General features: G+C 41.9%; 1 protein-coding gene across 15 annotated transcripts in view; it reads right to left on the reverse strand.

Moving 5' to 3' along the window:
- ATXN7 (ataxin 7) overlaps positions 1-27,931 on the reverse strand; it is a 142,654-nt gene that overhangs the window by 101,541 nt on the left and 13,182 nt on the right. For 7 of the 15 annotated variants that reach the window (XM_074344552.1, XM_074344551.1, XM_074344547.1 and 4 more), the window contains exons 1-4: positions 17,398-27,820; positions 15,335-15,568; positions 13,845-13,942; positions 191-544 (exon numbers count right to left, since the gene is read on the reverse strand). In XM_074344552.1, coding sequence (XP_074200653.1) covers positions 191-533 — 343 coding nt within the window. In that variant the 5' untranslated portion in view covers positions 534-544; positions 13,845-13,942; positions 15,335-15,568; positions 17,398-27,820. Of the gene's footprint in view, positions 1-190; positions 545-948; positions 1,826-13,844; positions 13,943-15,334; positions 15,569-17,397; positions 27,821-27,931 lie in introns of those variants that run through there. The other 8 variants (XM_074344543.1, XM_074344540.1, XM_074344541.1 and 5 more) reach the window with 8 other exon arrangements.

The following is a 27,931-nucleotide window of genomic DNA, read 5'->3' on the forward strand; positions in this document are numbered from 1 at the left end:
GGTCAGTGGCCGGGAGTGTGACGCAAGCTCACGCAAGCACGGAGTAGGTGCAGGCACCTCCGCGTTCCCCAACCGAGCGATAGCATCTCTGACCCCCGAGGGGGCGGGTCACGCGAGGGGGGAGGGGAGCAGAAGGGTCAGAGGATGGGGGAACGGGGGGCGTGGGGAAGCGGAGGGCGTGGACACTCACCGTCCTTCCCAGGAAGTTTGGAAGCCTCGACCCACAGATTCCACGACTGTCCCAGCATCGCTTCGGGACTGGGCAGGGGCCGGCGCTCCCCGACAGTCGCCATTGCGGCGGCGGCGGAGGCCGAGGTGGAGGCGGTGCCGGGGCCGCCGTCCTCCGGCCGTAGGCGCCGCGGCGGCGGCGGCGGCTGCCGCTGGGGCTGCGGAGGCTGCGGCGGCTGCTGCTGCTGCTGCTGCTGCTGCTGCTGCTGCTGCTGCCGGGCGGCCGCGGCCGCTGCTCCGCCCGCCGCCGCCGCCGCCGCTCGGCGCGGCTCCCCCTTGACGTCATCCGCGGCCCGCTCCGACATTCTTTCCGCTCCTACAATGTAACAAAAAAGGGGGAAAAGAGTCGCGCGGGGGCCGCTTTTAAGGAGGCGCCGGGGAGTTCCGGCGGCGTGCGCGGCCCGCGGGCCGGGTGGGGCGCGCTGACAGCGCCCCCGGCCGCCCAACCCCCCAGCCCGCCTCCTCCCGGGCCACCCCCCGCCCCGGGCGCAAAGTCCGTGGCGCGGGCTCGCTTTCGCTTTCGACTCCGGCGGCCCCTCGGGGGAGGGGACGAGCGCCGGCGGCCAGCCACCGCGGCGCAGAGTCGCCAACCTGCCTCCGCCGCGGAGACCCGGCGCAGAGGCCGGCTCCCGGAGCCGCCCCCGCCCCCGCCCCGGCCCCCACCCCGCAGGCCCGCGGCGGGCAGGCCCAAGACGCACCCCCGGCCCTTGGGCTGCCCACCCTGAGGCCGCTCGCATCCCCGGGCCGGGCCCGGCGGCCCCGCTCCTTCCTTCCGTCCGCGCGTCCGTCCGAGCGGCGGCGCCCGGCCGGCTCCCTTAAGCGGAGGCGCCTCCCGCCGCCGCCTCCTCCCCCTCGCCGGTCCCTCCCTCTCTGCTCGCTCCGGCGAAGTTTGCACGTCAAGCCCCCGGAGTGGAGCCAGGGCAAAGTCGGAAACGCAGCCACCTATGGAGGAGCCGGCCGGCTAACCGGCCGGCCCCGAGGCACCAGCGGGTGGCGTCGCTGTCGGGCCCTCCTGCCCGGGGTCCGACCCGGGGCGCAGGGGCCGGTTCAGGGAGCACTTCGCTCTCCGCTCCTGGGCGGCCGCGCTGCTGTCAAGAGCGTGGATGCGAAACCGCCGCCGAGCGGACGCCGAGCGTGGAGGAAACCAGGGGCAGGTGAGGAAATGCCGCCCAGGTGCGGTCAGAGGTGTTAGCCTGAAGCCCGCGGTTCGCCCGATGCCCCACACTGGAGGGCGCAACGTGCTCCCGGGGAACTTGAACCCGTCCAGCAAAGAGGAGACCATGAAATTAGTGTAAGATGGAGTGGAGGAGAGATCAAGGCGAATCCGTTTACTTGTTTTGGAGACACTACCCCAAATTTCTCTATTTCTCCTTCCATTGCTCCTAGGAGTTACTCATTCACCACCACCCCCATTCTAGCTGATTTTTAATTCGAGTTGTTGGTCTCTCCCTCTTTATGATTGTCTTTGGGCAGAACGTGAACCCAAGGGCTTAGGTGAATGTACAGCATTCCTAGAAAATAAAGTTTTGTTAGATTCTGTTTACTAAATTAAGCATTGGCCCACGAAATTTAGCACCCCTCCCCAATACACACAATGCGCACAAAGCTTTTGCTCAAGTGATAGGTAAAGACGGTAAAATAAAAAGCTACTTAATGAACAAAAAGCATGTGAAATACTTGAAACAGTAGCAGACCACACCAAGCACGTTCAAATAATCGTTCCTATTATTACTGTTACTTCAAGCTAATGTGAAAAGCTGCAACCTGAGACAAAAACAATGATTTTAATCATCACGTTTCACAAAGCATTAATATCAACACTTCAGAGGCATGTGTCATAGCTGCTTGCTTAGAGGTGCTTTCTCTAGGTTGGGAGAAAGCAGGTTTATTCATGCTTTTTATCTAGAACAGCTGCTGTCAAGACAACCTTCGAAATGGGAGAAATACTTGCAAAAGATGAGACTAAGAAGGGCTTAATTTCCAAATATATAAACAGCTCATATAATAAATAATAATATTAATAATAACAACAACCACTACCATCCAAAAATGAGCAGAAGACCTAAACAAATTCTCCAGTGAAAACGTACAAATGGCCAATAGGCACATGAAAAAATGCTCAATATCACTAATTATCAGAGAAATGCAAATCAAAACTACAACAAAAACTGACCTCACACCAGTCAGAATGGCCATCATTAAACGTCCACAAATGATAAATGCTGGAAAGGGTGTGGAGAAAAGGGAACCCTCGTACACTGTTGGTGGGAATGTAGTTTGGTGCAGCGTTATGGAAAACAGTATGGAGATTCCTCAAAAGACTAAAAATAGACTTACCATATGATCCAGCAATCCCACTCCTGGGCATATTTCCAGAGGGAACTCTAATTTGAAAAGATACATGCACCCCAGTGTTCAGAGAAGCACTATATACAATAGCCAAGACATGAAAACAATCTAAATGTCCATCAACAGATGACTGGATAAAGAAGTTGTGGTATATTTATATAATGGAATATTACTCAGCCATAAAAAAGAATAAAATAAAATAATGCCATTTGCAGCAACACAGATGGACCTGGAGAATGTCATTCTAAGTGAAGTAAGCCAGAAAGAGAAAGCAAAATATGATATCACTTATATGTGGGATATAAAAAAAAGATAAATGAAGTTATTTAAAAAACAGAAAAAGACTCACAGACAGGAAAAAAAAATGGTTATGGGGGGAGGGTGTGGAAAAGGATATACTGGGAGCTCGAGATTTGCAGATACTAATATGTATAAAATAGATTAATAACAAGGTCCTACTGTATAGCACAGGGAACTATATTCAGTATCTTGTAGTAACCTATGGTGAGAAAGAATATGAAAACAAATTATGTATGTTCATGTAAAAAAAATAATAGAACAGCTGGTGTCATAGAGGAGGCCAACTTCTCTGCTAAATAAAGACCAACTTACAGAAACATAAAAATGTGTAAAGAAAAGTAAAAATTAATATGGAAATGTTATTGCAACCTAAATTTACCACAGGGCTATTGTAGAAAGTATCTGTTTTAGGTTCAAAATTTAAAAGCTTTAGTTTAAAAAAAAGTGTGTGTGTGTATATATATATAATTTTTAAAATGTTTAGAAATAACTGTGTAAATTTTTTTCTGGATTGCATACTAACAAAAGTTCCTAAAAGTGAAACTGTGGATGCCTCCTGTCCTTATCTCAGAAGCAGTAAAAACAGAACAACCAAAAATAGTACAAATGATTAGAAGGATTTTAAAAAAAAATCATTTCTAAAAAGCTTTAACTTCCTACATAAGAGCGTCAACGAGAAAAACATTGCACGGGTAAAACATATAATTTCCTTGGTAATAAGGCTTCTAACTCTTAACAGAGGCCCTCAATCTTGGTCAATTCAGACTTCCAATTTTTCATTCATCCACATCACTGAAAAATCTGTAGAAATATATTAAAAACAAAGCAAAACAACTTCTTGGTTTTCCTAGACTGAAGTACACAATTTATGAATTATTTTGAATTCTGTAATTCTACATTTAAGACAAAGAATTATTTGAATTTTAATGGCATTTAGAGCTGCCATTAAAAAGAAAAGCTTAGGGCCACCCAGCTACGTATATACCAAACAGAGCTCGCATACTGAGTACAGCCGTTCTGATCCCTGAGGAGAGGGTGAGAATGAAAACAAGGGGAATTATGGCAAACAGAATTCCTCAAGACACTGCTTGATTTCCCCCTTTTTACATGTGAAAATGCTTCAAGATTCATTAATGTGACTTCTAGCCAATGGGAGGTCAATATGGCAATTTATAATACTTCAACTTCTGTCCTTTTCCCTGTTTGTTACCCCTTCTTTTTCTTTCAAAGTTTTTGATTGGTTTACTAGAGAAAACAACAGGGCTTAAAATAAAAAATACTATCTTCTTAGCATTATGATAGTTGTTAAGAGAAATTATTGCTAATAATAGCTCTCAATTATTGCACACCTACTAGGTGCCAAGCATTGCTGTAGGGACCTTATTGCATTATCTCTATTAATATTCACAACTGTATACAGTAGGAGTTGTATTACTTACTATTTACAGATAAGGAAAGTGAGGGACAGCTTTGGAGCCAATCCCCATGAATTCTTTCTAGGTTCATATACTGGCTCTTTCACTTACAAACCGTATAATGTAAGCAAGTTCCTTATTCGGACCTCAGTTTCCTAATCTGTAAAATGGAGATAAAGCCAGGTTTCCTCTGAGGAGTGCATGAAAACATCCATGAAAAGTACAAAATAACACAAAACAAACACTATAAATAAGTATCATATCACACTGAGTGATTGAGATCAATTCTCATCTGAGAAATTTATTACCAAGTTGAAGAAGATGGGGGGACCAAGAGAATGACAAGCAATTCCTGGTCTCTCCCCACCAACTGTCTTCTGCTGCAGCCAGTGCATTTTACCACACTCTCTTCACCCATGAGAAAGTCCTAACCCCTTCCAGAACAGGCAGTCTCTGATATCCATAGTTGGTTTGGGCTTCCCAGTAGTTCGAATGAGTCACCAACAAAAGTCAAAACTGCTAGCTGAGAAAGTACAGTGTTCTGATACTCAAATTTGGGCAACATTTTTAAAGTGTTCTTATACAAAGGGCGCTATCTATAAACAAAGAGTACAACAGAAATTCAAACACTTGGTTTCATAATAAAGAACCTGATGACTTCTTACCTAAACACCCCTCCTCTGCACCCAACAAATATAAAAGAAAATGACCAATTTATATTCATTTAACATAATCATTTTAATATCATAGTATGCCTTGTGTGCTACCACTCAGTTCTCCTACTGGTGTACTTCTGGTGATGTCTTGTAGTTCTGAAGATCTTCAGTATCTGCCTGCCCAAATAAGTGATGTGTTTTGAAGGTTTGAATAATGAGTATGCAATTTATCAAAGAGTTCCTGATTGCCTTCCACCTACCCGGCACTCTGCTAGGCACCAGGGTGAACACAGCATAGTAGTTCCACTGAGGACATGAGAAGAGTGAGAAGTAGGGGAAAAAACTTAATTCATCCAAATGCTCTTATGGAAAAAGCTGTCACCACCAATTAGATTGTATGTGGCTTAAGAACTAGGCCATCAGAAGTGAAACACTGCCAAGTTCTGAGCATTTCATCCCTTCCAGGGATGTATTTAAAAGGTGGCCTTACTTCACCATCCAAAATTAGGGATGTTCCCAGTAGGTGCCAAGGGTAACAAGGTCTCTCTTTACAAAAAGGATTCTTTGCAAAGCAGATTCACTTGTAAAACGCTTTGTTCAAAGGCCCAAGGCATCACTAAATGCAAAAAACAAAACAAAAAAACCCTTTAAATCTAGTTTAATGTAAAATGGCTGAAACTGTTCAAAACTCTTCGAAGATGTGGGACCCCGCACAATCAGCCCCTTTATTTAGAAAGAACCACCAGTGCCAATACAACATTTTAATAAACTTGAAAACCAGCAACTACGGTATATTTATGTGTGCAAATTACAGGGTTGGTAACAGAGATTCTCCATTATCAACCCCAAAGGATTGCAGTCATTTGAGTAACAAGAAACTCAGATCCACTGAATTAGGAATGTGTTGCCTTGGGTTTCTTTACTTCCTCCTAAAATTGGCTGCGCCTTTGTTCCTATCCTCTCTCTCTCCTCTGACCGCATGTCTCTCTTTCCTTCTTTCTTCTCCAGAGGCAAGGCTGTCTTCTGCGTATGGGGTATGGCAGGCAAGGCCCCTCCTTCACTGTGCTCCCTCTAGTGAAATACCTTACAGCCTGTCATGAATACATCAGTGTTCCAGTATGGGGAGGACAGTGGAAGAAAGTGAATTCTTTAGCTCTCTCAGCGGCCGGAATTGCTGGATCAAGTGCAAAGTCAGGAATAAGGACATTTGCAAAGTGGAGACTTAAAGATGAATGTAATTATCTTTTTAAAGACTTAACCTGTACACACATATTCATTCTACAAACTGTGGGTCCTTTGCCCAGAAGTTCAAAGCTTTGAATTTTTGGTTTGTTTTCTTAATCATGTGTGTAGCCTGCTGGTGGGAATGTAGTTTGGTGCAGCCATTATGGAAAACAGTATGGAGATTCCGCAAAAGACTAAACATAGACTTACCATATGATCCAGCAATCCCACTCCTGGGTATACATCCAGAGGGAAACTTTAATTCAAAAAGAAACATGCACCCCAGTGTTCACAGCAGCACTATATACAGTAGCCACGACATGGAAGCAACCTAATTGCCCATTGACAGATGACTGGATAAAGAAGCTGTGGTATATTTATATGATGGAATACTACTCGGCCATAAAAAACAATACAAGAATGCCATTTGCAACAACATGGATGGACATAGAGATGATCATTCTAAGTGAAGAAAGCCAGAAAGAGAAGGAAAAATACCACATGATATCACTCATATGTGGCATCTAAAAAGAAAAAAGAAAAGAAAAGAAAAGAAAAGAAAAGAAAAGAAAAGAAAAGAAAAGAAAAAAGGACACTATGAACTCATCTACAAAACAAAAACAGACTCGCAGACTTAGTAAACAATCTTATGGTTACCAGGGTAAGGGGATGGGAAGGAATAAATTTGGGAGTTTGAAACTTACAAATGTTAGCCACTATATATAAAAATAGATTTTTTTTAAAGTTTAAAAAAATCATGTATGTGTAGCTACACACAAATTCATTCACCAGTAATCATAAACATTGTGAAAAGAGAGAAAATTTTAAAATACATATACAACAAGTATTAACATATAGCTTTAAACTGACTAACACCCAAATGTTTCCAGGAATTTAATAATGGCCTCTAAACTATTGACAAACTTCACTTAAAATATTCATTTAAAGCCTTTAGGTTAAATAGTTCTTTAAAAAATAGAAAGTGTGAAGTTATAGAAAAGGAATGGAGACGTTGGACTAACATTTAGCTATAAAAAGAGGCTGACGGTAGAGTTGTAGTTCTAGTGCGCTGCCTCAGATGCAATACAATGCAAAGATTAAACACACTGTTAAAAATAATCCCCTATGTCACCTTTGTACCAATACAGCTTTCACTGAAGTGACGGGTGAGCCTCACCATCTTAGGGGCCCAGCAGTTAGCAGCGTGGGTTCTGGAGGCCATCTGCCCAGGCGGAGTCCCTGTTCTACCACTTATTTGCTGTATAACTTTGGGGGAAATCTCAATCTCTCTGTGTCTGTTTCCTCAGCTATAAAATGAGGTAAAACAGGTGTATCTACTTTCTGAGGAGCATTAAGAAAGTTAATAGGCCAGAAGTGCCTTCCAAGTGTTGGCTATCATTGCTAGCGCCATGCCTGTCACGTAGGAAGCCCCCATTCTAATCTAGCCACGCTATGCTATCAGCTCATTCTTGCACAATAAAGCATGGCATGGGTTGTGTCATCCTTGCTCTAACACTTTCAGGGACTCCACACTGACCGATGAACTCAGTGAAAACGTCTCTCCTAGCACTCCAGGCCCTCTACAGTTGTCCCCAGGCCCAGCTCCACATCTACAGTGTTCCCTCTAACAGGTACCTCCAGCCTGAATGCCCAGTTCATAGCTTTGAACATGCTCCCCCTCCAGATCCCTACTCCCAGGCCTTTGTTCACGTGGTCACGGCATCGTTAATACCTCCCTCCCTTGGCTGAAGTCCCATCCAGCCATGTTCCCCCTCAAGTTCCATTTCCTTAATAAAATCTTTCCTGATCTCTCACACTACGCACATGGGAACTCATCCCCAACACTAAATCTAAATCTAACTTGGACTTCCTGGACTGGGGGGCAAGAGTATATGCTCTGAAATCAAGGTGGCTCCCAGGGATGGACAGTTTGCGTTCCCAACTTAAGGGTGTCCTTTGGAACTTGGAAGCCACCTCCTCACAAACCATAAGATGTGTGGTCGCCAGGTCACCAGGCTGGTCAGCAAAATGCCTTAGGGCCGAACTCTAGGACTAACAGTGCAAGTGTGTTAGTAGTACAAGAAGGAAGCAACAACACAGCTTTTTCTCTCCCCTTTCCACAGCAAAGTTCCAGCCCTAAGCAAAGTCACAGAGCCAGCAAACACAGTCCTCCACGTTCTTTGTGTGCACCCAGATCCAGTAGCCCATCTGGGTTTGTGCCGCTTCCCAAAGGACAGACTGTTCCACAAAGTCTTGCATCCCCTTTCCATCTCTAAAATAAAACCTTCCTTTTCTTGACGTAGATGCATGCAGATTTAACTATATTTCACTAACATGTAAATGAATGACTGTGAATGAATATAGTTCCCTATCTTCAACCCCCAACTCAAACATATATTGTCTCAAATAAAGGAACCTGAACCAAATGACTTTCTAGATTTGATAGTCCCTAAACCTTTCTCCCCAGAAACACACAATTACTACACCCCTATGGCCAGATTTTTAAACAGCACCATCTATGACTTAAGGCAAAGTTCTGACCTTTCATTTTAACCTATTTAATGTATTTAAACCTCTCTTTTGATGACAGTAAAATTTGCAAGACCCAGAGACCCTGAGCCTCTTCTCCACTTCCCACTGCATCCAACTCTCCCTCAAACTGCTTTAAGTGAAGGCACTTCAGGAGCAGAAAAAGTGAACTGAAGCAGAACGGCCACTGGTGAGAAATCTAACTTTGCTGCTTTTCGGAGCTTCTTGCCTCCACTTCAGAAAACAAGAATTTTCACAAAGCATTAGGATTTTCCCAAATGGCTTCTGGGGGCGGTGGAGGCGTGGCAGCAATCACAAGTGGCTGTTAGGAGGCAGAGCTCCAGCTTACCAAATATTTCTTAAACACAGAGCCAATAGGTCAAGTGGACCACATCAAAATTATTCAAAGAACACCTTGAAGAAAATGACAAGAACCCACAGAATGGAGAAAATTTTGGCTAACCACATATCTGATAAAAGACTTGTATCTAGAATGTGTAAAGAACTCTCATAACTCAAAAAAAAAAAGATCCACTTTTCACAATAGGCAAAGGATCTCAATAGACATTTCTCCAAGAAGATACTGCAAATGACCAACAAGCAAATGAAAAGATGCTCAACATCATTTGTCATTAGAGAAATACACATCAAAAACCACAATGGGATACCACTACATAACCCCTAGGGTGGCTAAGAAGTAAAGAAAAATAAACAAACAAAGACAGAAAATGACAACTGCTGGTAAGGATGTAGAGGAACTGGAATCCTTATTGCTAGTGAGACTGTAAAATGGTACAGCCCCTGTGGAAAACAGTTTGACAGTCTTTCAAAAAGTTAAACGAACAATTGCAATATGATCCAGCAATTCCACTTCTGGGTATACACTCAAAGAACTGAAAGCAGGGACTTTCATCACTGTTCGTCGTGGCATTATTCACAAGAGCCAAAAGGTAAAAGCAATCCATGTGTCCAACAACTGAAAAGTAGCTAAATAAAATGTGGTTTATCCACACAACGGAGCATTATTCAGCCATTAAAAGGAATGAAGTACTGATCCATGCTACAACATGGAAAACCTCAAAAACAAAGGAAAAGAAGCCAGACACAAAAGGCCACTTTGATATGATTTTAGTCATGTGAAATATCCAAAACAGGCAGATCCATAGAAACAGAAAGCAGACGAATGGCTTCCAGTGTCTGCTGAGACGGGAGGATGGGAAGTAACTGCTTAATGGAAACAGTCTCCTTTGGGGGTGATGAGCATGTTTTAGACCTAAACAGAGGTGTTGGCTGCACAACACTGTCAAAATATGACAAAAGTGGTAAATTTGTGGTATTTTAATTTTATCTTTTTTAAGCTGTTAATTTTTTTAAAGCCAACCATAAAACCTGGAAAATTTCATGCAAAATTCCAGATTGACTGCTCTTAAAAAATCTCTATGATCTCACACCATTGGACACAAGGTCCCTCAGAACAACCATCAGCTGGAGCTGAAGCTGGTCCTGGAGCCCATCCCTGCCACTAACTATGGACCATAGCAGGACACCTTTGTCTCTGTCTCAGTTAGCTTCTCTGCAAAAGAAGGATCATAACAGTGTCTATCTCATTAGGTTGTTACAAGGAGTTGGTGAATTAATATGCCAGTGCCTGGCATATACTAAGTGCTCATTAAGTGCTTGCTAATTTCACATTTTGATACCTCCTTTTCTTTGTAATAGAGGTAAACAGCATTTGCTTTTTATTTTATTGTGTTTTTTTACAAATTAAAGTACAGCACATAATGTAGCAACCCAAAAGGAAAAAGAAGATTGCCAAGATATGAATTTTTAAAAAGCAGCATGCCAAAAACTATGCATATTATGTGCCTATTTTTGTGAAAATGTAATAATGATGAAGATGATAAGTCTACGCATAGAAAACGGTCTAGATAAATTCTGGACTTCTGGCTACTAGGAGGGAAATAATGTAATTAAAGGGGCTTTTTCTTAACACACATGGTTATATAGTATTTCAATTTTTTCCACCTTTACTGAAATATTATTGACATATAACACTGTACAAATTTTTAAGATGTACAATGTGATGATTTGAGATACTTGAAATAAATATATAGATAGAGATATGTCTCAAAATGATTACCACAATCACCTCACACAGTGACCTAATTTTTTTAACAATAAACTTTTACAGTCAGGAACTATAATAAGGATTATTTTTTTAAGATGAAGAAATCTAAATTAATTTTGTTTGAGACTTTTGTGAGATCTTCATAAAAGTCTACTAGGTAAGTTGCAGTATCATAGACTTAAAAACCAGGGGCCATTTGCTTTGCTGTGAAGCCCAGAGGCGGGGGCCCCTACAGCACCAACCTCTCTTCCATCCTTCTTCTACTTTTACCACCCATCACTCCCCCTTACTAAGACTCCATTCCACCTAAACAAGATATAAAATACACATCCTTCAAATGCTTTTCCACATGCCCTTCTTTTTTTTTTCTTTCTTTCAATTGAGGTAAAATTCACAGAACATAAAATTCACCTTTTTAACCATTTTGAAGTGTACAACTTAGTGACATTCAGTACATTCACAATGTGGTGCAACCATCATCACTATTTCGTTCCAGAACATTTCATCATCCCAAAAGGAAACCCTGTACCCATTAAGCAGTCACTCCTCATCTCCCATCCCTCCACCAGCCCCTAGAAACCACATCTGTTTTCCTTCTCAGTAGATTTGCCCATTTTGGATATTTCACAATGTTGAAACCATACAATATATGACTTTTGTGTCTGGCTTCTTTCTGTTGGCATAAGGTTTTCAAGGTTCACCCATGCTGGACCACGTATATGTAATTAATTCTTCTTTACAGATGAATAAAAATTTTACCATGTAGATATACCACACTTTGTTTAGCCATTCATCAGCTGATGGGCATTTGGGTTGTTTCCCCCCTTTTTGCTCCTGTGAATAGTTACATGCCATTATCTTTTCTCTTCCTTTAGCTTCATGTCCTCATAATCAAAGTCAAGCTTTCATGTGAATTTCAAATCAACTCTTACCTTTTCCGACTTAGCAGGGCCCAAAGTCCTCAACTCTCTCTGACGTCCTTTCTCACCTCTATGCTCAAAGTAGTAAACTGTCACCACATGGCAGAATCCCACATACTCACTTACGTTGACTCAAATTGTTCTGTTTTCTTACATTGCTAACATTGAAAAAAATCAAGAAAAGTCACTAAACTTAAGATTTCAGTTCCCTTATTAGACTTTTGAAAGATCTGGGTTGTTTCAATAACCGCAGTTTAACTGCTCTCACTGCTTTTACCCTTGCCCCCTATGTCCTATCTCACATAAACAGTGGCCACAGTGGTTTTATTAAAAATAAATCAATGTATTTACTTACTACACTTGCTGTCTGTTATCTGCTTCTTTTCATTGGAAAGGTAAGTGCCACAATGGCAGGGACTTTTGTCACTTTGATTTACTAATTAATCCCCAGTGGCCAGAAGAACACAGCATGTAAGGAGGAACTTCATTAAAGTTTGTTGAAAAGATTCTGAGGCTACGATCAGCTGGCACTGAAAAGGTAAGCCCTTTGAGATTGGTCATGAATTTCACACTGTCTTACAGTCCCCCCTGGTATATTTCATTCCTCCACCTGCCTGATCCCAGCAAACTTGAGTTTGTGACACTTCTTTACCTGCCCCTTGTCACTGACTTCCTGGTATCATATCTGTCTTTTCATCAGAATAGTATTTCAAAAAGGACAAGTCATAAGTGTAATCTGTGAAAACCAGCTCCTGTTCTTCTCTTTTTCTCCTCAAGGACCATCCCTCTGCACATAGTAGCTCAGTAAACAGTTCTGGACTAAAGAGCTCCTTTAGCAATTCTGTCAAGTATGTTTCGTCTCTACTTCACCACTCCCATATCCCACCACTGCCAGTTGCTGACCACCGTCTGAGAAAACCCTGCCTCTCTCCTCTCTGGCACTTTCCAGACATTCCACAGTGAATGCTGTCCTCTGTGATGACTCTGATGATCACCGAAGGATACCTCTGGCATCGCTGGCCTTTTAGCTTCGGGCCCGAAAATTTTAAGGGCCTATTTTGAAGATAGAGTCTTCAGAGCTGCCCAGTCCGGTGTTCTTTTAAACACCTTAACAAAACTGCTACATCTTTCCAGAAGCTTCTATTTCTGTTTGGTCACAGTCAAAATTTTATCTTTGCAGATGGATGTGCATGTTGTCCAAAATGTTTCCATCTTTGCTACAGATGCCTAAAACCTGACTGAGGCATTGCATTTGTTGCCTAAGTATGTAAGTTGATCAGTTTCAGAGGCCGAAACTCCTTTGGTCTTTCCTGTTTGGATTTCGTTCAGCTTTATCCTTCAATGACTCATTTCAAAATGCATCTTAACTTGGAAGCCCCCCAACCCACCCACTGGGCTCGCCATTCCTTTTAGGAGTAGATGGGAGGATGAATTTTTTTTTTTTTAATAAAAATTCCTCTAGGAATTTTTCTTCTTTTTTACATTATGTGAAACTTACCACCCTCCCCCTCAAACAGTAAATGACAACGGTGAACACGTCTAAGAAACTAAATTAATGGTGGCTGCTATTTTTGTAATGATCTGGGACTGCTCCTGAACACAGAGCTCCCCAGCAGGCTGGGCAAAGGCACCGGGCCCAGAAAGTGCCCCTGAAGCACTCCTGACTGTTTTACAATTTCCTTGGGATCACCCCTGAGCAGCTGGATCCACATTACTCATAGAAGAAAACAGGAGCTTGGGAAGTGGAACAGGACAAAACACAAGAGCACATCTTTAGATTATTTTGCAGGAAGACGTGGATATGGATTGGGGGGGGTTGCTATCTCCAAAGTATTTCTATAATTTTAAAGAATTTGGGGAAGGGAGGGCTATTTAGCAGATTTTATTTTGACAAACATCTAATAAAGCTGTACTCTGAAATTCACTGTCATTTCATATTAATAAGATAATATTCAGGGTTATGATTAAAACTGGAGCTCTTACTTAGATACCTTAAATTTTAAAAGTTACCATCCTTCGGTAATGCTTAAACTCCACTGTAATCAGAAGTATTACAGCATTTATTCAGCTGTGCTGTGCTGAAACAGCCAGTTACCTTTTCTTTGGAGGGCAGGCCAAAAATCCCGATGGATTTACCAATGGATCTTCATCTGCTATGGTTGTGGAAGCTCTTCTTCTTAATTCTGTTCAGACCTATAAAGAAAGAAAAGGGGCAAAGGAATGAAACAATGGATAAAACTAATCAGAAATCTACAATCTCATTAGTTTCCAGATGTCCCAAAATTATTATACGTGCTTTGAAATGTCAAAAGTGTTAAAATTCGTGGCACTTTACCAATTTTACAACAAATGAAATTGTGTCTTTTTTTTAAACAATGAACTTACTTGGCTATATTTATACAATATAGTAAGAACAAATGACTATTCAATATGTACACAGAGTCAGCCTCCTGGGGCTTAAAATCATTGTGTGTAATTTGCCACTAATGAGTTTTCACTTAATTTTTAAAATGATTATTCAGAAAGCCTGCTCCCATGAAACATGTCAGAATCACAGATTTAAACACACACACAACACCGTGTGAGAGTATTATTTGGAGAGCTCACTCTGTCCTTTATCATTCAGTAGTTTATAAAAGCAATTCATAATGTTACAAACAGGAAACAAAAGCTCAATTAAACCGTCTTCCTAAAAAGCACGAAGAAATTACGCACTCCCTTATCTACACATTTTTGTGCGTATGCATACATGTATATTTCAAGCCGAGTGTGGATACTCTTCAGATTAATTTGGGGAGGAGCACTGAGTTATGGAATCAAGGGGTTGGAGATTAACAAACCCGAGTTAGAAATTAAGCTGGTTTTCAAGTTTGACATGCAGCAGGAAAGAAAGAACAGCAACTATGGGCAATGACACAGCTATGGAACAGATGCTATCAAAGTATAAAAAAGCACAAGGCAGCCTGATTTCATACGAAAAATTCACTAGTAACACACTTCTTCTTCTATAATCCTCACTGGCTATCCACCAAGGTTGGGTGGCAGGAATATTGCTTTGCTCAACATTTATTTATCATCATACACTCTAAGATGGTAAGCCAAGTATTTCTATGGTTTGAGGTGCTAGTAAAGCATCTCCCAAAGTCAGTGGCTGAAATTCTATGCCATGTCTGAACATTTATTCATAATTACCTTTATTGGCTTTTAAGTTATTCCTGGATTGTATCCTTCCCCTCTGCCTTTTTTAAACAGTTTTATTCACGCACAAAATGTTATTCAGCAATGTAATTATTCAGTGAAGTAATCATTCCTACAATCTTCATAAGCCAGCTGTTTCTCTTTCTCAAGATTTCTAATTACTTCCCAGTCTTCTATCTTTTAAAAATTTTCTGTGACTTCCATTTTGGTGTTCCTTTTCTGCCTCATTTCCTATAGAAGCCACTATCTTGTTTAACAGGTCTGTCCTGAGCCAAAACTCATTTCTTTGCATTGTGAACATTTTACAGCTATGCAAAAAATCACTCAAAGGAAGCTACAAATTCCCAGGAAAGCAGCAGCCAATAAAGACGTTATGTTAGAGCTAACCTCCTCTCTGACGGCGATTCCTTCAAGGCAGGCTGGGGGTGCAGGCAGAACACCACCAGCATCAAGTGTGCCTGATCTGACTTCTCGAGGTCAGGCTAGTTTCCAGTTTTCCATCAGGACACCCCAGCCATATCTCCAAAGTATCCAAGAAAGTCATCAGATATTGAGTGCTATGAAATCTCCCCCAAGACAGTATTAGCCTTTAAAAGAAATCACCATTTACTAGCCTGAATACTGTAAAAAAAAAAAAAAAAAAAATTTAAGGGCAATTCTATTCTTAAAGAAAAATGGTATGGCAGTTACTAAAAATAAGCATTTAAAAATAGTAACATTTCTACTCAGAATGTGGGTCAGAAATCCTTCTTTAGTAGAAAAAGACTACCATGTTTTTGTATATATTCTTTTGTTTTATTTTCACAATAACACTGTGCTCAAAAGAGCTGTCATCATGATCCCCATTTTACTAGCGAGGAAGCAAACTCAGAGAGATCATAATTTGCTCAAGATCACCCAGCAAATAAATGGTTTGAAACTGGAACCAGAATGGAGGCCTCTGGTGCTATTTAGTTCCTTTTCTAGTACACCAAACTGCCCAAACAGCAACTTAATTTTGTTTTGCAAAGAGAAAAGAGAAATAATTTAGAAGGAAGACTGGAGAACATTTTCTAAGAATAGAAACATAAAACTTGATAGCTTTTACTCATTCACCACCCATTTCTCTTCACTGAATGCTTATGTAACAAACATTCAATAAATACAATTTTTAAAAAGTTTTTTACATGACAGCCCATTAGAGGTGGGAGAGGAGAAAGAAACAAGAAGAAAGGAAAGACATAATTTGAATGTTCCCCAAAGTCTTGTGAGGCATAAGTTTAATCTATTTAATCCCTTTTGGGGGGGGGGGGCAGCGAGGGTGCAGAAGATGCCTTTCTTCTAGAGTAGCTGCCTCTAGCCCATGGCGACCCTTTCTGTAAGCACCATATAACACAATGCCAAGTCATGTTTGTACTGTGGGACTCCATACTCCTCTCCTGTTTTGGCCAAAGTTGGACACATGATCCCAACTGAGATATTCAACTTATTCTCCTGAGAACTAGAAACTGGGCAGAAGAGAGCCGACTCTGGTCTAAGCTGCAAGTTCCCCCATGTGCTCTCTCAGTCTCTAGGAAAACGCAAGTCAGCAAAGACTGACAAATGAACATGCTGCTCAGTCACTCAGACCCAGGAGGCCACACAGCCCCAGAAGACAGAAAGGGAAATGGTTTCTGCCCGGATGGTTCTAGGGCTTTCCTGTCCCATGCATATTCCCCTGGAGGACCCAACGATATCCTTCCCTGGGGTTTTAAGCATCCCCTGGACCTGTATGCTAAATGGCCCTCCTCATCTGAGCTTAAATTTTTTGCAATTGATTTCTGATAACTGCAACAAAATAATCTTGCTCAAGGCAGTAAAACTTTTGTATTAAAAAAATTAAAGGGCAGACAGATATAAAATCAGCAGAATTTGATATAAAAGAAGATCCCGTGGTATGCCCAAGGGTTCAGAAAAATCCACTCATTAACTTTAAACAGAAAAGCCCAAACTGTCACACGGGCAGCGCTACATCACCTTTTACATAGAAAATGACTTATTTTCTAGGAGTAACATTTCTATGTCCTTTTAAGACTCTGAGAGCCTTGTTGCAATTTAAGGCATAATCTCGATCACTTCTTGTTATATACCTGAGTCTGCCAAAATTAAGCAAAAATGCACTAACCATGACAGAGGAAAGAAAACACAGGTTAAACCGAGTTGGTCCTGTTTTTAAGCACAACAGTATACACTTTCTTTTTATTTCTTAAACCTTCTTTAATTCTAGGCCAACCATGGAGCTTCAGTGTGAGAATGCACACCAGGGGCTTGCGGAGGGTGTGAAAGGGAATACAAAGGGCTGGCAAGGTGGGCCCTCCAAGGAGGCCAACGCAGGTTTTAAGTTGACTCCAGCTTCTAAGTTGGAGCTGAGGGAAGGCCAATTGCTATCTCCCCACTCAATACCTGAAGGGACTGAAAACCGAGAGGCTTACCCCAGCCGGCTCACTGAGTCAGTGAAAACGTGCAGAGCACGTGCTCCGCGGCAGGCACTGCGCTTCCCAAGCACGAGAACCAGGAGTGTCTGCAGTGGAGCCGCCTCACCCCAGGTTACACATTTTCCTCTCCACTCTCTCTCACTGCAAAAACAAAGACATGGGCCGAAAATGGTTCACTTTTTAGTCTGCTTGGTGATCTTATGGGGGGAAAAGAGGAATTTGTTGCTAATATTTAAAAGGTGGGGAGGGTCACTTAAGATTCCATCCTCCCATTTTCTCTTGGAAGGTCCAGACCTTCGGCAGGAGGCCAGCTCTCCGGCACAGGGATGATGGGGTGGATGCTGTGCCCTGGGCAGCCTCTCCTCACTGAGCATGCACTTTCCAAAGCGCGCACCTTGGCCGCATCACTCACCCTCCTTCAAGGTCTGTCTCCTGTAGGCAGATACGCTTGTCATCCTGAGCCTGTGCTGTTTTCCTAAGTCTCTTTTCCCAAGTGAAGAAACATAAACCAGTCTATTTAAAGCAGGTTACATTGTCAACTGTAGGTGCATATTCCAAAAATCCGATTTGGCGTGGTCCCTAGTTTACTTACCCTCCTCCTATCCACGTTCCACTTTGCCTTCACCCTGACGGGTTTTCTCCCTGGCAAAACACATTTAAGAATGAAACTCTATACAATACAGGTTCCTCATCCGTGGATTCAACCAACTGTTGATCAAGCACCATGTTTACAACCCGCACTTGGCTGAGGCTGTGGATGCGGAACTGATGGATACAGAGGGCCAGCTATGGGATTGGAGCATCCACAGTACGGCCCTGAAACCAATCCCCACTGACACTGCCAAGTTTTGAACCTACTGAGGACTACTCTAAGGGTCATGCCACGGAACACAAAACAAGAGTTTGACAACATAACTGGTAAAGAGGGAGCTGAAACCACTCACTGGGAAGGACTCCAGCACGTCTGGCCCAGCTTTCAGGGATACACTTTAGAGCCGGCAGTCGGTCTTGGGCTCTCCTCATCCTCTGTGAGACGCCTCACGTGGAGTCTTCACATTTTTAAAGGAGCCTACATTTCCTGACAGCCTGTACATATCCGCACACATTCAGCCCCTCTCTTTTCTCCAAAGGGTTCAATATAGCCACCCTTCACTCGCGTTGCCATTTCAGGTAGCATGGCTCTCCCATCTCAAGCCCCAACTCTCCCTGACTTCACTGAGGTTAACTGAGCTCCCTATCCTTTTAGCCGAGGGGTCAGCAGCCCATTTTCCCATCACCTGTGAGTACAGTACACGGTTTCACCAGGAGCCTAAGACAGAACCAAAAGTGTAACAGAATTCCCAGCAGTTCTCTAATTTGTCTGTGCAGTTGCTTTACAGATCGGTTTACAGAAGCACACAGAAACAGCAACAACAGGAGGAGCTGGCAGGTACTAAGCACTCACTGTGTGCCCAGTTTTACAACACATAGTAAACCCTTTACGTGCATCATCTCACTTAATCCTACCAGGGCTCTGACGTCGGAACTTTCAGTACACCCCTTTAACAGAGAGAAAACTGAGGCGTGTGAGCTGAGGCCAAGGGGCAGACCTGGGCCAGGTGCACTTTAGAGCTGAGCTAAAAGACCATTCCTTCCACTGCCACTCAGCAAAACAATCCCTACCCCTAATCCTCCACTCCTCCTCTTTCCACCACCTTGAACTCCCTTCTTCCTACACGCCAAGAAACTCACCTCTCGAAGTGGGTTTCTTAGAAGCAGAGTCTGCGACATTTCATCCTTGCATCCCCAGGGCTGGTAATAAATGCCTACTGAACAGAATTGAATTAAATGGAACCCCAGGCTCTGACAGCTCCCCATCCACTCAAGTTAACAGGGGCCCGGGGCGGGATGTTCTTGCCTTGCCAAGAACTTAGGCCTGAGCAAAAAGCTGTTCTGACATTTACCCTCACTCTTCCCAGACAACTGACAGACCTCAACACTCAGGAAGGTCCACGAAGGAGGGAGGAGAGGTAAATTAAAGCCCAGTACTCCCGCTGCCCTCTTCATAGGGGAATAAAAAGTCTGTAGCATTGAACAGGGGAATGTGAGCCTAGGGGAACAGAGAGGGGTTTCCCCCCCAATATTCTGCCAAGGGAACACTAATCTCCTGTTACTGAACTGGGGTTACAGAATTCTAAAACTCATATAAATAGACTCAGTCAAGTCATTCTTTGCTACTCTAAGTGGTCCTTTAGGAAAGATGACAAATGAATGGCTAGCAAGTATTTGGCTCTGGGGCCATACACATTAACATTATCAATAATAATAACCTGTGCTGAGTGTTGGTTCTGGGCCAGGCCCTGTGCTAAGTACTTGACACACACAGCACTTGTGTGACCTTCACCAGAGCCCTGTGAAGGACACGTACAAGTGAGGAAATGGAAGCCGACAGTACTTAAATGGCTTGTCTAAGGTCACTACCAAATAGCTTGTAGTGAAGGCAGTGGCTAGTGAGATAAACGTATAATTTTCATTCATAATGCTTGCAGGCTTTTTAAATTCTTCCATCCTCTCTCTTGAAATAATGCCACCTAAAGGCAGGCTGAGTAACCTACTGCAAACCTCACTCTCTAAAAGGTCCAGGGACAATTCCTCCTCATTTGTTAAGCCCTTCTAAATGATATTTGTGCTAGATTGCCAAAGCTCACCTGTATCCACATTCTCATCTTCCTGAGCACACAGTCAGACTAAATTCCCTAATATTCACGGTAGTAAGATGTAGCTATATGACCGAGTCCTAACATGTGAACCAAAATGTTGGGTGCCTCTTCTAGGCTTGGCCTCCTTGTCTCTCATACCCTCTACTGGTCAAACGGGGAGGGTGCTGAGCACCTACAGGTGGGCAAAGCCACAAAATTTCACGCTTGAATGACTGAGTGAAGCAAGAGCCTCCTTGCCAAGCCACACTGAGCTGTGACTTGAGTGAGAACTAAACGTGCATTGTATCAAGCTACTGAGGCTTTGCATAGTGACAGCAGTCACCCTACACTGATACAGCTAATACAGTATTATTGTTTTAAGTACATCACCATAATTTTCATTATCAACGGCACAGCTATAATTTATTGAAAGTGTGCTAAGTAACAGGCAATACACATCTATTTTATTCGTTTCTTACTATGAGGGAGGTATTCTCTGCATATTACAGGAGACAAAATCAAGGGTCAGAGATCAACAACCATTTCCTCCTCTGAACATTTACAGCATTTACAATCCAAAAGATTTATTTAGTAATTAATTATGGACTGCCTTACTGTACACATTGCATTGATAGTTAAGCAGTTTTCACTCCTGTAGTTAGTTGGTGTTTCTTATACTTATAACTTATTTTCCTCATAGGAAAAATTGCAGTTTTTCAGTACTGTAATTACACGTGCGAATGTACATAAACAGTACAGCGGCTGGCATACGTTCAACGATTGATAAATGTTTGTTTCCCTTCTCCTCCATTCCAATAGCTACTTCAAGTAGGATCATATGCTGCTTGACGGGAAAAGAAAAAAGAAAAGTTTAAGTTGGTAAAAAGAGATTGATTTTAATTGTAAAGGATATTTTCCTATCAGGAAGGAAGACTGTCTAAAATGTTAGGTGCGAGAATCTAATGGAATCGAATGCCAGTTACAAGGATGTGCCATTTACAACAACCTGTGCAGAGCTCTGGGCAAGCCCAGGAGCAGGGCTCACTGCCTCACCCTCACCTACAGCCAGCTTAGCAAGCGCCTAGGGAGCCACCTTCTACCTGCTCAGTTCCGATGGTCTGGCCACACGGGATTCCCTAGTGCCGTGGTATCACTGTTTGTAGCCAAATACGAAGGTGCCCTCCTACAGCTCCTAGGATATTTTTTTATATTTTGTTAGAAAACAACACACTGGCGTCTGAGGAAGATTTGTTCCTTCTGAGGCTGTTTGTTTCCAACATTCATTTACCCACAAGACCCCTTTTCTGAGTCATGACAGTCAAAGAATCTTATTAACATGATGCAGACGCTGGCTTTCTTACGGTGACACTTGACATTAACCACATACAGCAATTCTCTGACACGATCTTTATACTGGCTAATTAATGTAAATATTTCAACTGTTCACTTAAATATGGTGTTCCAAAAAGTCTCTGTTCTTTAACGAGTTCTCTTGAGATGAAATGGAACACGAATGTGGGTCAGTTACTTTATTTGGTACAATAAAGTATATATTTGGATTTCTTAGTCTTGCTCAGTAATCAATTGTAATATTTACTTTGTTGATAAGACGGGTTTTTCCAGGGTAATTTTCCCTTTAACTTCACAGTATCACCCTTAACAGTAGGCAATAAGGTTAATGCTATAATCAGCTATTACATTGGCACATACGACTTTAGCTGCTGTTCAAATATAGCAACGAAGAGTATAGAACACCCAAGCTAGTAAAATACAGGTCTGAAAGTTAGTGAGTCAAACTCTGGATAACAACTTTAAAAAAAAATAAATATTCCTTAAAAATGTTTAGCATATTCTTTTTAAAATAAAATTCTTTTAAAAATACAGAGTGAAAAAACCCAGTCTCAAAAAATTATATTTACATAACATACCCAAAATGACAAAATTATAGAGTTAGAGAACAAATTAGTGGTTGCCAGGAGTCGGGGACTGTGAGGGTGACAGGAATGAGATAGCACAAGAAAAGATTTTTCGTAGTGATGGAATAGTTCTGTACCTTGATTACTGTAGTGGTTATGAATCTACACATGAGATGAAATAACACAGAATTATACACACTTTATGTATCAATATCAATTTCCTGCCTTTGATATTATACTACGTACGTTAGGTAAAATTTAGTCAACAGGAGAAACAGGGTCAAGGGTAACCAGGACTTCTTTGCACTATCTTCATAATTTCTGGTCTCTTTATTTCAAAATAAAAAGTTAAGGTAATAGCTAAATGTTGGATTATAAATATATCTCACAGAATAATTTGTTCAACCTGTAAGATCTAATAATACCCAAGCCTATGCAAATATACTGTATCATCTGACTTTCCATTTTGTTTACAAATGAACTACTGGTTATCTTAATAGAGGCAAGGAGAGAGTGAAAATGGGACAGGTTTTAGAATCGGTTTTGCTGTCAGGACGCTTACTGTTTAGGACAATGTCAGTAACACGGACCACTCTGGCAGCCAATATCTGGATGTCTTAAAAAGGGCAAGTAGTTAGTACACAAGATGTGAAAAATAAGAACATGTATTTAAAGATTTATTTTAAAATCTGTAGGATTCTGCCATTTAAAAAATGGAGAGCCATGAAACAGTATACTTTCTAAGTATAACTTAAACTATTTTGTGATTTCTGTATGCTAATCAAGAGCCTACTGAGCATATGATTACTTGTAATTTGCAAAATACATTATTAGATTTATGTGATCACCAAATATGAGATTTATTTTTTAAGTACACATGGCAATAGTTTCTACAATTCAAACATCTCTCTGGCTAAATTAATATAAATTGCTGCAATATGCCAATAATAAATAAGAGACAAATAGAATTCCAGAAGCAGGAAGATGCAAATTACACAAAGCTACTGTAAGTTCTTTTCACTAGGGCTTTAGACAGAGATCTTTTTATCACTGATTAAAATGTAACATTCTGGGACTACAACAAAAACATGACTCCCTGATTCCCTGTATCTCACACCTATGCTGGCTCAACACTAGTTCATCATGACTCGGAATCTAAAGAGAGGTTGGCAGCATTTCATAAATACCTTCCTGTTCGCTCCTTTCTACAGTGATGCAATTTGACCTACATTACCAGTGCCCATTGAAACTTCGTAGGAGGGGGAAGAGGAGAGTTTTTCATTTCTCCTACCCTCTGATTAACTAGGACAGCAAATGCCACTCAAGGGACTGCTACTGGGCAGAAGCAAAGGGGAAAAAAAGTCATGCCAGTAGGAAATTCCACAGGAGGACATTTAGAAGTCCTGCATTCTCTGATTCTGCAAACAAACCTTCATGGCTTTACAAGACAACAGCAAAGAAGTTGCCCCACTTTATACCATCATCAACCTAGAACATCATGGGCTGGTTTACTGACTTCAGGCTCCCAGTGTGATGAAAATTAAACTCGAACTATAGATTCATCCTTGCCACAGCCTCTTTTTTTTTTTTTTATAAACTTTTAATTTTAGAATGATTTTAAGTTTACAGAAGAATTATAAAGATTATACAGAGTCCCTATATATACCCAACACCTCATTTCCCCAACTGCTCACCTCTTACGTTAGTATGCCACATGTGTCACAACTAATGAACCAACTGTGACACACTATTATTAACTGAAGTCCATACTTCACTCAGATTTCCTTAGTTTCTGCCTAACGCCCTCTTTCGGCTCCAGGACCCATCCATATCACATTACGTTAGTTACAAGTCTTCTTCCTCCTCCTCCAGACCGTGAGTTTCTCAGACTCTGGTTGCTTGATAACCTCGACAAGTTTGAGGAAGACTGGTGAGGTGTTCTGCAGAGTCTTGAATTGTTTGCCCAGTGCCTTTCTCTCATCATGATGGGATTACTGGATTGGGGGAGGAAGACACAGAGCTCAAGTGCCATCCTCGTCACATCACATCAAGTGTACGTTTCTCACTGTTCACGTTAACTTGATCTTCTGGCTGAGGTCGTGTCTGCCAGGTTTGTCCACTACAAGATGTTTCAGGCTCATCTTGTTTATTCCCTGCCCCAGTCATAGAATTAAGTCATGTCTGGTTCCTTTTATTAAAAGGAAATGGTACTAGAAACCAAGATCTGGGGACTGGGGCTTATCAAAGTCTTGTAATGTTTGATACTTTAAAATTTCTACATGAACTGCTTCTATAGTAAACCAACACAATTATCTTGTTAAGTACCTTCATTTTGCTGCATAACCTGATAAATCATGAGAAAGATGCTTAATATTCAAACTACCATCTAATTGGCCAATAAGTGCCTTATTATAATGAAGTTCATCTCCCCCACTCCCCAAAAAGAAAGAAACTGAGAAAGAAAAGAAAGAAAAGAAAAGAAAAAGAATGAATATTTTTTTCTGTTGTTAGGGGGAGGGTGAGAAAATCCAGATTTAAATGTGACATGCTTGCTGTTCTATGCAAGAAAGTCTCCTCCTGTCCCCGCCCCATCATTAAATGATACTTTCTTTAGGTCAGCTCTTAATTACCTGAGTTGAAAGGAAAACACAGTCAGATCTAGCTATGAAATACGCTGATGATGACCTATGGAACCAGCTACACCTTCCTATTTATGGTCTGTGTATTTTAATGTTACATATCATTTATCTTTGTTGAGACTAAACTAACCAGCCCAACACAAGGGCAGTAGGGGCACCTAGTGGGAAGCAGATTTCTGTAAATAACTGAACTGCACAGACTGGAGCTAATCCCTTGCAAAACACAGAGGAAAAGTCTTCGCCTTAGACTCCAACCATTAGTCTGTGTAAACAGGCTATATGGTAATAAAATCTTTAGTGACCTCACACTTTTTTTTTTTAAATACAGAATAGTCTGGAGCCAGAACCTAATACTGCTTTTCTCAGTCATCTTTTTTTTTCACACCATCTGATTAAGATTTATATTCAATAAACATTTCTTGAATCTCTTCTGTGCACCTCCCAGCACAAGATGCCTAGAGCTTCCCACTAATCCAAAAGATTCAGAAAAATTAAGAGCTCTGTTCCCATTTTTCCCTCCCAGCAGAGCTGTTGAAGTTGTTGGAAGATAAGTCAGGCTTTTACAATGCTGAAGGCACAAAATGGTCTGGAGAAGCACATGGTTTAATGTCCGCTTCTGATAATGTCTTAGAAAAGACCATAACTTCCTATCTGTAAAACAGATACAATCAAACCTACTTCTCAGGGAGAACGCAGGGCAAGCAAAGCTCTGGCCCATACAGCGGATTCTGTAAGAACTGGCTCACATTCACCTTTTTCTTTTCTTCTCTTTTTTTTTTTTTTTTTTTTCTTTTTTATGGAGGCACTGGGGATTGAACCCAGGACCTCGTGCATGCTAAGCATGTGCTCTACCACTGAGCTATTCCCCACCCCCCGCACATTCACGTTTTACATTTCATCATAAACACATCTAGGAAACAGTAGGGCTGCCCAACTAAGGTGTTTCATTGCCCTTTTTTCAGTGCCAATTTTACTATCTTTATAAACCCTAAAAATCAAGATCTTAAAAAAAAAAAAAAGTCAGTTCCTATGTCAACCTGTCTTTGATAAATAAACAATGCTCATTCATTCAAGAGGCATGGGCCAGAATGGACAGGAAATATTAACAGCAGTAACAGCTAACAGTGCCTGAAAGCTTCTTTGGTGCCAGGCACGGTGTGGATGTTGCACAACAGGCCTACAGGATAGATATTTAAATTGTTCCAAATGTCCAAATGAGAAACTGAGACCAGAGAGCTGAAGGAACTTGTGCAAGGGTGCCACCCATCTGGGCTACTCTATAAGGCAACCTACTCTTACAGAAAAACCGTAACAAACAACAACAGAATTGTATCAAACAACTGAATGTAAACTTATCCATCCCTTACCTCGCACAGCTGATTCCTTTCCAAACACCGCTGCGCCAGGGGCTACAGCCAGCTCAAATGCATCCCTTGCTACGAGATACAAACTAGGAGGGCTGTGGACACTTCTGTCCCCGAAGGGGACTCCAAATGGAGAGACTTCCTGCTTCCAAAATATTTTCAATAAATAAAACCCATTAAGGTCCCCCTACAGCATTTTACAGGAAGCAGCAGCTCCCCAGCCCAGCATGCAAGTCTCTGCACTCTCTGGCCCTGATGACTGCCTCAAGGCATTCACACTACGGGCCTGTTCTAGATCCAGCTGACTTCTTCAGGGCTCAGTTTAGAAGTCACTTACCTCTTCCTCTAAATGGAGTTAATCCCACACACTGATTCCCTAAAACTGGTCTGAGAGACCTCCAGCTGGCCTCCTCATTAATGTCAACATTCCCAACCTGGGCATCCATACTGCCCCGTATGGAGGACCTTCCCCGCTCCAGAAATTACCCCCAGGAAAATCATAGGTGTGGAGACAATCTCTTTGGAATCAGACCAGGATTTAAATCCTGTTTTCTATTTACAAACTGTGTGACCTCAAGCAAGGCAGTTCACTTCTCTGATTAACAGATTAATGGAGGAGGAAAGCAGGAGATAAGACCAGTAAGGCACAGTGCCTACCACATGCTAAGTGCCATTGTCAGCATCATCCCCATCCTACAGATAAAAAACTGAGACTCCGGGTGGTGAAACACCAAAAGTCACAGAGCTGGTGAGTGCTAGAGGTCAGGGCTTGAAGCCAGTTCTTTTTCCTTCCTTCTACAACTCTTTATTGAGCTCCAATTTTAAGCACCATGCCTGAGGCTGAGCACATAACTGAAAGAGACAAGAACCTTGTTCTCATGGTGCTTACCTGCTGGTAGGAAAGACAGCCATCAAACCTTTACACAAATACATGGGAAGGTGTTGAAGGAGGAAGAGCAGGGCACCTGAACATCTACGGGTTTGAGAGTAAATAATAAGATCCTTGGAATTTGTCTGGAAGGTCAGGAAAGGCTTCTGTGAAGAGATGGCATTTAAACTGGGACCAGGAGGCAGAAGAGGTTTGGGGAGGCGAGGGTGGCACCAGGCTCTCCAGGCAAGGGAACCTCAAAAAAGATTCTGAGGAAGCACGGCGAATAGGAGGGACTAAGAGGCCAGAGTATGTAAGGAGGCTGGAGCTGTAGGCGGGGCCAGATCAGAGAATCACAGCAGAACGTGGTAAGGATTCTGGGTGTCATCCATCACTGAAGCAATGGGAAGGCACCAAAACATTGGCTGCCCTTGATGAAACAAGTAGCAAAGGGCTTACTCTGACCCCAGGTCCCTGGTATCTTTTTATCATGTGTACTTGTAGGACACGGCAGGGATAGTTATGAAGAAATATTTGTGAGCCATACGAAAGAATCTTTGGTAAAGACAAAGTAAATACTTTCTCCCTCTTTTTAATTCTACAGCTGATGCCTCTATTAAGGTTCCTATTGCTGATGATTATAGATGGATGTGGACCTCTTTTCACTGGTCATAAGTTCCTGGAAAGCAGAGTAAATATCTTATTTATTTCTCTATCTCTCAAAGCCAAATGCTCAGTAGTTATGGAATGAAACAGACCCTCTTTAACAGCTAAAAATCTCTTCTTGTATTTCTAGATTGGCTGAGGAAGAATCTTCTTACCAGTTCATCCCACCTTAGTGAAACAGATCTTAAGGGATAAAAAGCAAGGACTTAAAAAAAAAATTCCACTTTCTTTTTGCAGCTTAATTTTAACAACAAAAAAAAATTATTTTACCCAATGTGTGATTAAAAGTACAATCTTTATATTTTAGGATAAATCACTTGCACAGTTCACGTGCGTATTTAAGAAAAAAAAATCTTAGTTTAATTTTAACCAAGAACAAAATGCCCCAACAGAACATTGT

Source organism: Camelus bactrianus, chromosome 17 (genome assembly GCF_048773025.1).
Source record: "Camelus bactrianus isolate YW-2024 breed Bactrian camel chromosome 17, ASM4877302v1, whole genome shotgun sequence".
In the NCBI taxonomy this organism is placed as follows: domain Eukaryota; kingdom Metazoa; phylum Chordata; class Mammalia; order Artiodactyla; family Camelidae; genus Camelus; species Camelus bactrianus.